Source organism: Diadema setosum, chromosome 22 (assembly GCF_964275005.1).
Source record: "Diadema setosum chromosome 22, eeDiaSeto1, whole genome shotgun sequence".
NCBI classification, from domain to species: domain Eukaryota; kingdom Metazoa; phylum Echinodermata; class Echinoidea; order Diadematoida; family Diadematidae; genus Diadema; species Diadema setosum.
Window position 1 is genome coordinate 11,806,314 of NC_092706.1, and position 15,468 is coordinate 11,821,781.

A 15,468-nucleotide genomic window follows, 5' to 3' on the forward strand; every position below is an offset into this window, starting at 1 on the left:
ACGAAAATGAGTACGTCCGGCAGAACTACCAGTCACATAAACTCTACAGCGACTTCCATAGGAGAGACAACAAAGAAAACGACCATAAAAGTGACTATTCCTGGCCATCGCACAGGTGACTATAACGCTCTTAAGGTCACGGTCAAACTTATATTGCTTCTCTTATACTGTGCATTCAAAATGATTACATCATAGAAATTTTGTGGACGTGATCCACATAGATCTTGTTTTCAGGATTTAATGTTTTGAAATATCATTCTTATCTAACCAGATATGAAACAATGAAATTGTTATCAACTGGTGAAATGTACAGTATACACGTATACATTTCTATTATTTTCTCGTTACAGATTCAAAGCCTACATCAAAGTTATACTTCTTGTTGTTCCTGTTTATTAGCCCAGTCTTACTCCATGCTGCTGTGTGTTTTGTTCGGAAATGTCGTCGACGGAGCAACGTATGTCTGATGTTACACTGTTCATAAACTGGTTAGGGGGATAATGAATAAGAATGATGTATAAGGGGAATGTCAGATCACCTAAAATCTGAAAAGAATATATATATATATATATATGTGTGTACACATTATTATTACGAGGCCAAAGGAGGACATTTTAATCGAAATAAAAATATACATTTACATTCAAATTAAATGTAACAAAGTTAACCGGGAAATCCAGTCCGAAAATAATTTAGTCTGATAAAAAAGAAAAAAAAAAGGAAAAAAGTAAAATCTTATGAGTTCAAGGGGGTGTTTCATCAACATTAGTCAGCGCTGACAAGTTGTCAGCGCTGACAATCACCATAGTAACAGTCAGTGACCAGAGCATCTCATCCAATCAAAACCAAGGATTTTGCTGAAATTGTCAGCGCTGACAACTTGTCAGCGCTGACTAACGTTGATGAAACACCCCCAAGAGTACAAATTTGACTGAAATCGGGTGAAAAATAAGGAAGTTATGACATTTTGAAGTTTTGCTAATTTCTACAAAACAGTTCTTGTACAGTGGATATGACTATGCAATTGAGTGAGCTGACCATGTAATAACCTCACAATTGCCATTGATCGTGTACAAAAAATTACGAAAATTCAATGTTTCTATCAAGTCTGAAACACAATGTTTTTCCTGGTTGAATAACTTCAGAATAGTGATCAGGTAGATATCAGATATCAGGATTTAAGCCTCGGGCATAATTGCGTTTGGATTAAAAAACTGGAAATTTCAAAATTTTATGTACACACTATATAGCAAAGTGTGAGGGGATGACATGCTCACTTTGCCATTTGCATATTCATATTGCCTGTTCAAGAACTGCTTCATCAAAAATTAGCGAAACTTCAAAATGTCATAATTACCTTACATTATATATAATCCGATTTCCATCAAAATGTTACCTTTGAACTCGTAATATTTTACTCTTTCTTATCAGACTAACTTATATTTGGACTGGATTTTCCTTTTTAGAAGTTTGAAAGGTTCGTAAAACAGTTGTGGAATAGTTTATAATGAATATGCTATTGAGTCAGCTGATGATGTCATCACCATATATCTTGTATTACTTGTCTATTATTAAGAAAAAAAAAGGGTTCTTTCCTGCTATTAAAAGTGTTAAAAAAGATAATTTAACTCCTTTCTGAATAATTTGCAAGCAGTAATTATGTCATTATGCTAAAGGATTTTGTGACTGGTAAGCAATTGCGTTAAATATGAAATGATTTTAATATGAATATGAAAGATTTTATGCACAGACATCGTGGCAAGTTGTGAGATGATGACAGCATCAACTCCCTACCTATATACATAAATTGATTTCTAAAGAACTGTGTCGTGAAAAGTACCGGAACTGCAAAATATACAATAACATCCGTGATTTTTTCTGATTTTGATCACATTTTCACTGTTGTGCTTGTAAAAATATACTCTTTATTCACAGACTAACTTTTAACTGATCCATAATTGCGAAATAACTCTGTAAAAGGCGATTATGACGAGTCGAGTCAGTTCAGAGCAAAACGACGGAAGTAAAATGGCAGATATTGAAATGCACAGATAAAGTTGTTAGGTGAAATGACACGAAAACCTTCACTAGTAATTCATTGCACGACAAGTCAACTGACTCGTAGAATGTTGAAACTGCTTTTTACCATTTCCGAAGCGGTTTATGAAGGTGAACTACAAACATCCACTGTCGTTTCTAACAAGTAAAACGACATATTAGATTCTCAAATTCTGAAAGTCCTATGTCTCACGACGCTCGGTTATATGTACTTTCATTCTTAGTGGGCTACTACATACGAAGTTTTAACAATTTTCTTTTCTGTTTCAATTTCAAGAGATACGAACTGCTGGATGAAACAGTGAATCAATCCTACTCATCAGAAGCCAGTGGTTAGTATAGTCATAAAACTGGTTTGCCACACAATCAGGCTAAACCAAACATGCTATAAAATGAGCGTTGCTATATTATTGTTTTGTTATGATTTATTATCAGAACAAAAGTTAGTAAGAGCGACAGAATTAAATGTTTAGATAATTATAGCTCTGCAACCATGTTCGATTGTTCAGTGTATTGCCAAGAGGAAAAGTACCCCTTATCATAATCATTTATTGCCAAGTCATATAAAATCATTTGAATGTTAAGTCTCGTAACCCATAATAGTAGTTTTCGTTCCATGCGTGCAGTATGTTTGTTTGTTTTTTTTATGCATATACGTTATTCCCTGGAATTTATTTCTTCATCATTTCAACTAAAATTCGCATGTTATTCTAACGCCTATACCGTTAAAAAAGTACTTAACATTTTCTCAAAGAAAAATATTGCTTCTACATTATCCTGTAATTTGGGATCATAAAACCAATGGTAAATTGTGTATTTTACATTTTTCAACTTTTTTTTTTTGTCGAAGAGTGTGATTTGGTATGTCTAGGCCCCTTTTTATATCTTGCATTCCCTTTACACACTTCACTTTAAACTAATGAATTTTGAAAAGATGGTGCCATATTATACTGCATTAAAAATAATTACTAGAGATAGATTAGGAATTTCTCCCCATTTTCAGCATTCAGTATACTTTCAGTATTTTGCAAACGTACATTTCTATTATTTGACATTGTGAAGTAAATTGTGCGTTCAATTTCTGTAAATATCTATACGTGTCTCCTGGAAATTGGAAAATGAATGAATGACGAATGAATGAATGAATCAATTAATTAATTAGTGCAAACATGTTCAGTCATAGGTCCAATGATAACAACAGTGATTTTGGGAAATATGAAACCCACATATCTAGACCACATTATAAAGGAGATTTCTTTTTGAAAGTATAATAAGTGTTACTAAAGAGAACACAGAGAAGCGACATGACGCATCAATATCAGCAACACATTTCATAATACTAACAAGTGCAGACATTGAAGGAATGGCAGTAGTTGTGTCAGCACATACAGGCCCTTTCAAATACTCAAACTCTCGTGTTCGCACAGTCGTGGCTTCCTTAAAAAAAAAACAAAAAAAACAAGCAATTGCTTGTCCAGGGCAGGGAGTTGCAGGAGAAGGAAAAGAAACAAGAGTCTTTCCCATTGAAGCCATGCTCCATGCCGTGGAGAAGTTACGTGCTCTATAGCAGTGGTTAAAAAAAAGATAGCATTTCTGTTTCATTGTGTGTAATTCCTCCATCACAACAAACCGAGCGAGCAGCAGTTCGATGTCCCTTTCAAGATATTTTGGCAGCAATTAGTGTGTCGAGAACAGAAAACCCCCCAAAATTGTTAAAATTGGACTTCTTATAGTGTAGAATGCTCAGATACACACATTATCCAATCATATAACCCGAAAGATTTTGCATTTAAGTAGTCCTACTTAAGCTGGCAAACAATATTATGCGCTTCGTGCACAAGATTGTCAAATATTAACCAAAGATACGGTACGCGTTAGTTATAAGTTTATTCTTCGGGACCGACAGTTTTCTTTCGTTATAACAAAATTTAATTCTAACCGAACGGTTACAGCATAGATATGATATAATTGTGATAAAAACATGCAAACGATGCCTGTATTGTATGTTGTTCATTGAAAAGAACGGGATACTATGTCTCGTTAATTTCGTTTAAATTTTGCATTTTAGAGAGAGCATATTATTTGTACACATGCATAAGAAGTAATGATTGAAATGCGTTACACTAAGTTATTCCATACACATCGGCAATAGTTCGTTTACGAAGGTTTGCTATTCCCGGGATTCATTAGTCCAAAGGTTCGTGAATCCGAAGATGTAAGAAGGTTCATTATTCCGAAGCTTACCTCTTTTGAAAGGTTGTTATCCCGAAAACTCGTAATTCTGGAAGAGAGATAAAGTTTGTTGTTTGGGAGGATCGTTAACCGAAAATGAAATAACCTTCATTATTCCGAAAGTTACCTTTTTATCCGGAAAGGACAAAGGTTTGTTGCATAGAAGGTTTTTTTTTTTTTTCATTTTTTAACCTAAAAACGATATAAAGTTTGTAATACCAAAGTTACCCTAGTGTACTCACCTTTTTTCAGTTTTTGAATTAACGAACCTTATTTCATTTTCCGATTAACGAACCGTCGGTTTAACGAACATTATTCCTAACACAAGTTCTCCACGGAATAGGTGCGTTATACAGGGAGCAAGCCAGCAATTTCTATCTAAACGTACTGAAATGTTAAGTGTTTGCCTGTGTAGAGTCGCTCTGTAAATGTTTGGTTTTGTATATTTTTTTTTCAAGCGATCGGCATTTCATTGTAACAGAGTACATTTCTTTATCATTTTTTTCTTCTTTTTAATCAATGACGCTAGGAAATGGCTTTGTTATAACAAAACTTTGTTAGACGCGAAATTTGTGATATTGACTCTTCTGAAGATAATTTTGGGACCTAAATTTTTACTTCGTTATAACAAAATTCCGTTATACAAATATTCGTTGTAACGGCAGTGAACTATACTTTTTATCAGTCCTGGGGTACAGATAACAAGTGGAAACAAGAAAATTTGAAAGGATTTATCCATAACAAAATCATTACCAGAGAGTTCGGTGCAAAATTTCCACCATTCATCTCAAAGGCAGCTTAAAGTTATCAAAACCAACAACATCATTTTTGGTCTCCATGTCAAAATGGAACGCTAAGCACTGGATTGTCGTACTCTAGAACGTACTCATAAATTTGCACAAATTGGGGGAGATTTCACTCCTTAGCCATCATTTTCCTCTCCAGGGACAAGAAAAGCGTTAAAACGCAAGCAAAAGGTTATGGATATGAATTTATGAGAAATTGTTTGAGCTTGAGCTTTTGCATGAAGTCATTGCTTGCAAGCAAACCGCTAATTTTTTCATACGTAGTACATAACATTGTACACGCTACATTGTCCAACACACATGCTTTTCAATTCTTAATTTTCTTTTTGTCATTGGTAAATTTCATGTCAGGAATTAACTTTAAATTACCTACGTTTCAATGTCTATAATATTATAAGTCAGTGGTATGAATGTGACTTTTTCAGTCAGAAGTGTATGTGACCGTGCATCACAAAACGAACAAAAAGTCGCATGCTCTGATTTTGTGTTAGAACTGAAAATAGGTGAAATGGGTCAATCCAGCCAATCTTGAGTTTTTCACATTTTCTGAAAGAGCAAGTATTCTTCTACATTATGCTAAAATTTGGGATCATAAAACGAACAGGAGCTGGTGCTTTCAGCAGTTTTTCTTGAACACTTTTTGGTGGAATTATAATGTAATTAGGTGTTTCTCATAGAGTCCTCTTTACATTTCTTTAAAAAACCCTGTCCATGCTCTTCACTTTCAACTCCAATGTAGAAAGGATAATGCTTCTGCGTTGAAAGTTGGCAGTAATTATCTACAGAATGTGTTAATAAGGTATGCTTAATTTTAGCTTAATTTGATAATCCCTTCATTTTTGTTGCTCCAGTGGTTTACATCCTGTTTTTTGGTCCCATTCATTGCACAGCTAGCGCTGCTTGGTCAAGATTAAGCGCTTGAATACACCCTTTACTTCAGGGCCTCTTTTCTCAGTTCACACTTCTCCAGAGTGTGTGCATTCTTTCCAATATTTAGATAGGTTAGGAGAGTCCATTGGAATTGAGTTATACATCATTTTAAAGCTTATAGTCTACTCTTTTAGAATCTGCCCTTGGCTAAGAATCCATGTCTGGCGACTTTTTGTTGGTTTTGTGATGCAGGGTCATATATCGTCGCTGGGGTGACAAGACCTCGTATCTACAAAATGTCAAATGTTCAGTAGAGCCAAAAAACATGGCGGCCAAAGCACTAGAGAGAATGGGAGAGCCTTTCCTTTAACATGCCGTGGTGGCTTCATTTTTGGAGTGAGACAATTGGGATTTGGACAGGACATCAATAAAGCCATTATTTGACCATTAATCCAAAAAAAAGTCATTTTCACCAAAAATGCAAATACAAGGTCTTGTCACCCCAATATATATATATACATATTTCAAATATTTATCTCAGCATCTCCGTATGGGAGGGGAGATAAATATTTTAGTAAGCACTGATAAGGTTGAACTGAGAGAGCCAAGAGGTGTGCGTCTTTAGTTTTAGATGAGTCAAAGAATAGTCATTGTTGCAAGGGTTAAGTATTTTCTTGACCACGATACAACATCACCTAATTTTTACGGGTGCACGTCACGAGACCGACACCCACGAGTCATACAGCCCACAAGTCATACAGCTCACAAGTCATACAGCCCACGAGTTCTACAGCTCACAAGTCATACAGCCCACTAGTTATACAGCCCACGAGTTCGACACTGAGTAAATAAAGCCCACGAGTTCGACATCAAGTAAAATAAGCCCACGAGTTATACAGCCCATGAGTTCGACACTACACACAAAAGGCTCACGAGACCGACACTATGCAAACAACGCCTACGAGACCGACACTACGCTCAAAAGGCTCACGAGACCGACACTATAGGCAAACAAAGCTCACGAGACCGACACTAGGCTGAAAAGGCTCACGAGACCGACACTAGGCAAACAAAGCTCACGAGACCGACACTAGACAAAAGAGGCTCACGAGACCGACACTAGGCAAAGAAGGCCCATGAGACCGACAGGATGAACAGGATGCACCACCTTTAGACCAATTAATTGTATAGGGTGTCCTGATAATAGCATAGGAAGATATGACAGATGGAAAAGGAGAGTTGCTAGGGGATTACCCCGTCAATTGCCCTCCCTCGCCCCCTGAACTCTTCAAGATTTTTAATTGTGTTTGCGTGTTTGACTGTTTGTGAAAAAATAAACAAAATTCAGTAAAAGTGCATGGGATGTTTGAACATTAATTGCGAAAATGCCAAAACACCCTCGCCAAAACGGTTTCCCTTTCCGCAAAAATATTATACCGGTATGCACCTGCTTAGAAATAAAATAAAATAAAACGATGTGGACATTCAGATCAACTAAATAGAATAATACCCAGGTGTGAAATGAAGTTTACAAGAAAATAATTCACAAAATGGTTAATGTTGCAATGCACATTTGCTTTGCATGATATGGAAGGGGAGTAGTCATCTGCAAAGCTGTTGATTTAGTATAAATTCGCAGAAATAAAAAAGTAATCGTCTATATATTATCAAGGTATCGTTAAGGATTCGGAAAAATCTATGAAAACAGCCATTCTATTTCATGAAAAATGTACCGTTTTGAGGAGAATGATTTTACAAATACAAGCCACAAATCGAGGTGAATCGCTGCGATATAAAACGTTTTCATCCTTTTAAATGTCATACATTATAGTTACAGAAAAAAAATACAAACTGAACTCTAAGCAGGCGGGTGTAAGCAGGAGGATTTAGGTTATCTAGTAAGGAGTACTTAATTAGAGAAGTGAGAAAGAAAAGGGCGAAAAAACTTACATCCTGTCCACCGTGTAACTAGAAATTGGGAAGGCCTATAGTACGATGGCATCTAAAATTAAACCATACATCGTTCTTGTCCTTTATTCTTTCTTTTTTCATACACTTTTTTGGGGGGTCCCCATGAAGAGAACAATTTTATTTTAAAAAAAAGAGATAAATTGGTAACAATTTCGCTTCCTGTAGCGTCAGAGAACTGCCCTCTAAAAGCCACACGTGTAGAAATACATAGTTACTTGATGTCGTTGATATGTAGAAGGTGCTGTTCAATTAGCTCGATAGCGTGACGAAATTGCACCCGCCAGTATGTAATTTTCCCCTTCATGGAACACCCTGTACAGGTAATTGACATGTAGATGGCGCTGTTCATCCTGTCGGTCTCGTGAGTTTTCTTTGCCTAGTGTCGGTCTCGTGAGCCTTCTTTGCCTAGTGTCGGTCTCGTAAGCCTTCTTTGCCTATAAAGACGGACTCGTGAGCCTCTTTTGCGTACTGTCGGTCTCGTGAGCCTTTATTGTGTAGTGTCGGTCTCGTGGGCTTTCTTTTTTTTGTGTCGGTCTCGTGAGCCTTTTGTGCGTAGTGTCGAACTCGTGGGCTGTATGACTCGTGAGCCGTATAACTCATGGACCTATTTTTGATGTCGGTTTCGTGGACCGTACGACTCGTGGGTGTCGGTCCCGTGGAATGACCCCATTTTTACAACCACTGTTGCTGACATTTTCAGACATTTTCCCGGATATCGACGGTGCCTACACACAACCGATTACTCCTGCACAGCCAACGAGAGAACAGCTGGATCCGAGAGAGGTAAAATGCAGCTGTTTGATACGTAGACCTTACATATGCAACTTGTACGTAGGGTAAAATTTTGAGAAAACTCATTCTACAGCCACATATGCTGCCCACTGTCATCACTCTGAACATACGACCTACTATTTTGACACACTCACATACACACTCGCACACACTCGTACCCATATGTATATAAGCCCGATGTAGGCCTATACAATTAGGCCTATATTCATGTACGATATACTCCAGTGTCAAAGGTATTGCAACATACACAGGAAAAGAAAATAAATCCTGTTTTAATGAATTTGCTGTACATGACTTAAAATCTTATCATTACCCTCATTTTATTAACATGCAGAGAGCAATTTGTAAAGTTCAAAATGTTCTGAGTGCTTTGTCAGTATTAGAGGTACTTGCTATAGTATAGTACAGTATTTGCTGTACATGACTTAAAATCTTATCATTACCCTCATTTTATTAACATGCAGAGAGCAATTTGTAAAGTTCAAAATGTTCTGAGTGCTTTGTCAGTATTAGAGGTATGAAATTTAATCAAAAGCTGTTCTTTCCAGAATTACTCAATGAATCTGAGGGACAAAGGCATGGCGTTTATTCTTAACAACAACAACTTCGTGGACCGACGAAAGAGGAAGGGATCAGAAGTTGACGTACTAAATGTAACTCATGTCTTCCAAGAAATCGGTTACAAGATCGTAGTCGTTCAGGATCTGGCTATTGACGTAAGTGGATAAAGAATAGTGGCACAAATAAGACCTATTTTCAGAAGAGAACTAATGGATTAGCACTGGTGTCAAAAGTAAGATTTTGAGCCTATCTTTGTTTTACCGTCTGCCTGATGTTTGTTTTTTTGTTTTTTATGATGATTTTATCCTGTTTCGAGGGTGCTGAATCCAGATATGAGCTAGGCAACTTTTGCATCCTTGAGGGTTTTTAGACACTCAAAATGTCCGCCAAAATGGCCGCAAAATTGAAATTCCTATATATTTCCTCATAAATGATGAAAAATTGGACAAAAAAATAGGGATTTCACCTGCATTTACAGGGTGCTGAATCCGATGATGCAACTTTTGCATTCATGAGGATTACAGTCAAGATGGCTACTAGACACTAAATTCCCTCTGTATTTCCTTTTCGATGATGAAAAGTGGAAAAGCTTTGATGTTTGTTTGCTTGTTTTTTTTTTTCATTTTACCTATTTCGAGGATGCTGAATCCCAATATGGATATGACAACTTTTGTTTCACTGAGGGTTTTGGGATATCCAAAATTACCGCCAAAGTTTGAAATTGTAATATTAATATATCCGTATGAATTGAACAAAGTTGAGAATAAATTGATGGTTTTACCCTGTTTCGTGAGTGCTGAATCCTTGAGATCCTTGAGATTCTATATATAGATATTAAAGATCTTTTATATTCATTTCTTTATCTTGATATCTCAAAAGCCTAAGTGATGCAAGACATTTTTCACTGTCTCAAAGGAAATAGATAGGAACTTCCAATTTTGGCGGCCATCTTGAATATCTAAAAGTCTTCAAGAATGGAATAGTTGCATCGTCCTGATTTGGATTCAGCACCCTGGAGATGCCGTAAAAATATGTTTTTGTGTCCAATTTTTCACCGTTTGTAAGGAAATATGTAGGAATTTCAGAATATGGAGGTCATTTTAGGGCAATTTTGAAATTCTATAAAACCCTCAAGGATGCAAGAGTTGAATTATCCAGATTTTGATTTCGCACCCTTGAAATAAGGCAAAACCATCGAAAAACATGTTATGTTATGTTCATGTCATTCTATTTTTTGAATATGACCCCCCCCCCAAAAAAAAAAAAAAAAAATCCAGAGAAATCCACGCAAAGCGGTATATATGATATAAGGTCATATGCATGCATGTTACAGTGAGGTGCAAAATATATTACGGTGATTCATTAATTGCAATACACTCTAAAAGTACAGATGATTACAATAAACAACAAAAACATCGGGAAAAATGTTAACGGCAAATGCTCTGATAATCATGTCATAGGAAATCAGGGAGGCGCTCGCCTCACTGAAGACCAAGATTCGGCCATCTCATACCTCGGTCGTTCTCGTGTTCATGAGCCATGGAGACCGCGAAGGGATTTGTGGAAAGGACGGAAAAGTCATCACTGTGGAGGAAATAAAAGAGACACTTTCCGGGAGAAACTGTCCGGAATTGAGAGGAAAACCCAAAATCTTCTTCTTCCAGGCTTGCAGGGGAGGTAATTGCAACTTGGGTTTTCAGTGTTTGATTTGGAATGCTATCGACTGAGCAGATAGACAACTTTGTCTTAAAGGACAAGTTCACCTTCATTAACATAAGGATTGAGAGAATGTACAATATTAGTAGAATACATCATTGAAAGTTTGAGGAAAATCGGACAATCCGTTCAAAAGTTATGAATTTTTGAAGTTTTTGTGCAGTCACCGCTGGATGAGAAGACTACTGCAGTGTATGATGTCACGTGCGTACAACAATAAAAGGAAAATATAAAGAGAATTTCACAAAATTTCATCTTTTGAAAAAAGTACACATTCCCTTGACTCGTTACTGACATATGTTGTGGGTAATATTATTCCCATTGCCTTTAGAAAGAGGCAAGTCAAGTGCTCTTTTATTATGCAAAGAAAGTGAAAATAATATGTTGAATTTTCTTTACATTTTCTTTAAACTGTTGTACTCATATGACATCACGAGCCATAGTAATCTCCTCATCCAGCGGTTCCAACACAAAAATGTCAAAAATGCATAACTTTTGCATCGATTGTCCAATTTTCCTCAAACTTTCACTGATGTGTTCTACTAATATTGCTGCATTCACTCAATCCTTATGTTTATGAAGGTGAACTTGTCCTTTAACCTATTATTGTTTGAGGGAATCTCTGATGAGCTATTCGTAAGGTACCACGCCTTTAAAGTTGCAGATTCAACATTAGCCATAAAACGTAACATGAAACGACTATGCATTACGTCCATGAGTAAAGGAAACCAAAATTTATTGCAACTTTCCGATATTACAGTCATAAATTTTACTTTAGGAGGTATACATGAATGGAAAGAGTCCAGTATACGCTCTCTTTCATCGTTTCATGCACGACTCAATATTTATACTTCAGCGTGACCGTGTTAAAAAAGTGAGCAGCGGCGCTACCAAATATTCATTTTTAAAAATTTTCAAAGTCCCAAAACGCGGCAAAGTCGCACAGCTGTTGTGCTTCCCTACCCCCCCCCCCCCAAGTTTTTACAGTTATCTATCCTAGGAACTATGTGAATGATGTTCATGGGATATTCATAGAGAATGCTGAATGGGGACGGAAAGCCCTTTATTGTTACCATTAATTTTATTTGGAATTAGCTGTGGGACTTAAGCAAAAAAAAAAAAAATGAAGACTAGTTGTTGTTGTTGTTCATTTTCCATCTGTGAAGATGGCTGGATAGCCCATATTCAGCTACATTAAGCTGGTCTTCCATGGGGTCCAGTTGGATGTGGGGTGGGACCACTTCACCGGGTTAGACACCCTGCTCTTTGCGATGAATGAATGAAGCGGGATCTTTTACGTGCATGAGCTGTGACTCTCTCATACACGGGACCTCCATTTTATGTCCTATCCGAGGGACAGAGTGTTTTGCCTCTTGCTAGAGGGGACGGTATGTTTACACACAACATTGCTCAGTCCAGACTCGGGTTCGAACCCGGGCCGCGTGATCGTGAGGCAGACGCGCTACCGACTGAGCCAACTCACCGTGAGTGTTTTCGGGAGCGTGACATGTCATGAAAAAAAAAAATGAATATCAAGGCTATGATTTTCTTCTTTCTAGAAAAGAATGCCGAAAAGCCTGAAGAATGCAGAATTATGAACACTGAATTGTCTTTCCCATGAAATAAGTGAAACGTATCTTTCCGTCCAGCAGAAAATTGCAGTGAATCTCGATTTCGTTTATTCTGGGACGCACTGGATAGTAAACACAAATTTTTTAAAAAATTAATGAATGTCCTTGTTCAACTTGACTTTGATAAGTAAAATTGAATGCATCAAAAATAATGTCGATAGTTTTATCAAATTTGGACAAAAATTATGAATTCATTTCTTTAAGTTGTCCAAGCAGCCACAAAATAGTGGCATTGGTAAGAAGGAACCGCTCAAATGCAACAGAGTCATCCAAATGTACCGAACTATCATTGTCGTGTTTTAGTGATTTTATATTTTATATTTTGTCAAAAAAATTTTATGTTTTGTCAAAAAATGCTGAATACGGAATAGACTTGTACTTTCAGAGTTTGAGAAGGTGCATATATCCCGAGGTTGTAAGCAGACTGCCCTAAGCGTGAAATGAAAAACTTTATATAAATATTATATATATATATATATATACATATATATATATATATATGGAGGTTCTCACTGGATATAAAGTGTTATATCTTAACTTACGACTGCTGTGATCGTTGTATACATTATAAGTTCTGCCTGATTTTATTTTTTTAATCTACCGAACAGGCTAAGTGGAAAAACAATGATTGCCATTACCGTACTTTCTATTGATTTATTGTTTTAATCCAGTAAAATTGTTACTTTTTATTACAGCGCAATACGAAAATAGCCATCAAAGTTGAGTGAATGGAAACCTGCATGTTTGTTTTTTTTTCCCTCCAGATAAGATGACGACAAGTGCAACGGACAAAACGGTACAGCCGGTATCACGGCCTGACAGGAGTACCGGAGGTGCCGGCTCGTTTAACCCAGTTGACATTGGAGATGAATCAGGCAAAGGATCCGGTCTTAATCAAGCGAAGATTTCTCAACCTATCGAACTCGACAGTATTCCTGACAATGCGCACATGCTCATTGCTCATGCGACTTGCGAAGGTAAAGGGATTCTGTACTAGACATGACCAAGGTACAGATTATATCAACATTATGTTAGTACAATGATAACAATGATCGTTGTACTAAAATGAATCAAACGTGTTATCAGTAGCAGCAACAAGTTTATTTCCTACCCTTATGAATATCTCTTTGACGAGAAATCTAACCTGGTGTGGTTAACGTAATTGATTGTGTGTTTTTTTTTTTTTTTTGTTATGAGGCTATGGGCATTGCGATCGACACATCTCCTCAAATAAGATTTGAGAGGTACTCAAATTGAAACTGAAGCAAAAAGAAGTCAAAAATATTGACATTGACTATTCCAAGCAAATTTGGTTGTTCATGTAATCCAATAAAGACTTTTATTGTTAACAAAAACTTCCGAAGGTAACCAAAAATCGTTTTCTTATATCTATCCCCTGACCCACCTCAGGCTATGTTGCACTGAGGGATAACGTCAACGGATCTTGGTTCATTCAGGCGTTATGCGAAGAACTTATTGCTGGGGCACACCTGTACGACCTTAGCACCATAATGACCAAGGTGAGACTGTAAGAGAGATGAGGTTTGAATAAAGTTAAACATTTACAACATATATAGTGAATAAGCACTAATGTCATCTAACAGTGCGCGATAAGGTAGGAAACCACAGGCATTATCAGATTGCTCAACATTTCTGCCCAAAAATGACTGAAAGATTAGTAACCTTTTTTTTTTTCTTGCGGCCATGCTCCGTGAAGCTGTCGCCAATATTTTGCTTTGCATGTAAGGATATTTTATGCAAGGCCCTATCTTAAATTTTCTCTGACGCCGCTAATGTCGATTCCTGTCTTATGTTGCTCATCCACTGCACTACACTGGCTTTCCCGTCTGTGAGCTTGCGGATTACAACGTAATAATTTGCCTATCTGGTATCAATCATAACCATGAAGCAATGTCTCGCACAATATATAACACAGCACATTCCACTTCTGGTTACGAAACTTCAGGTGAGTGGGCGCGTCCAAAGACAGCGAGGTTGCGTACGCCAGGAGATGGGAACGGTTATCACCTACCAGACGACGCAGACAATCAGCCAGGGGATAGTGAAAAAGATATACTTCTTACCCAAGTATCCACCCTACACACTCGCAGCAGTTTCCCGGTCCATGAAGGCGGCGACTAGGAACCATGTAGTGTAATGTCATCCATTGTTTTCATTCACTCCAGCCACCGCTCTCCGCGACCCGTGCACATTACATAAAAATATCCGCCCAAGAAAATAGAAAACGTTACAGAATTTCATCAGCTTTACGCATCGATGTTTTGAGGGACGTAAACAACAACAACAACAAAAATTCTATGTAAACTTGTGAACTAGTACGGTAATCTAGTTCTACGTCCCACGGACAAGTATTGGGAAATCCCCTGAAATTTTTGCACGTCCTCATTAGATCTAGATAGACAAGACCTACTCCTAGAGTCCTACATAAAACCATGTTCTTGAAAACCCGACTTCGGGCCTACACAAGAAAAATGCTAATATAAAAGAATCATATTTTGTTCCATGCTCTTGTGGGGTTCGAACCCGCACGTGTGCAACCTCACGTGTCTGACGCCAGAGACGTCGCCTTTAACCTCTCAGCCATACGTCTCGACTCAGACTCAGGACTCAGGACTCAGAGCTCAGGACTTCTTCATCATTTTTTTTTTTAATTTTCATCATTACTAAGTACGCTAATGACTGCTAAACATGACAACAGAACTTCTTGGATGGACATATAAAATTGATATGAAGTAAAACCTTGATTTACCATCAATTAGCTAAATTGGACTTAGACCCTTTCGCAAAAGGGTAGTATCAAAAACACTGTG

The 15,468-nt window shown here is 37.2% G+C and overlaps 1 protein-coding gene across 1 annotated transcript; it reads left to right on the plus strand.

Annotated features, from left to right (window-relative positions):
• Positions 1 to 9,286: 9,286 nt before the first annotated feature.
• On the plus strand, positions 9,287 to 14,795 carry LOC140245132 (caspase-3-like). The gene is made up of 6 exons (XM_072324732.1): positions 9,287 to 9,445; positions 10,751 to 10,967; positions 12,878 to 12,928; positions 13,402 to 13,614; positions 14,048 to 14,157; positions 14,604 to 14,795. Exons 1-6 carry the CDS (start codon positions 9,287 to 9,289, stop codon positions 14,793 to 14,795), a joined length of 942 nt encoding a protein of 313 aa, XP_072180833.1.
• The last annotated feature ends 673 nt before the right edge of the window (positions 14,796 to 15,468 follow it).

Excerpts from the sequence above, each read along its gene's own strand:
- LOC140245132 (XM_072324732.1), top strand. The coding sequence starts at position 9,287 with ATGAATCTGAGGGACAAAGGCATGGCGTTTATTCTTAACAACAACAAC. Across the intron at positions 9,446-10,750 it reads TTCAGGATCTGGCTATTGAC|GAAATCAGGGAGGCGCTCGC; the intron begins GTAAGTGGATAA and ends ATCATGTCATAG. Across the intron at positions 13,615-14,047 it reads TGCTCATGCGACTTGCGAAG|GCTATGTTGCACTGAGGGAT; the intron begins GTAAAGGGATTC and ends GACCCACCTCAG.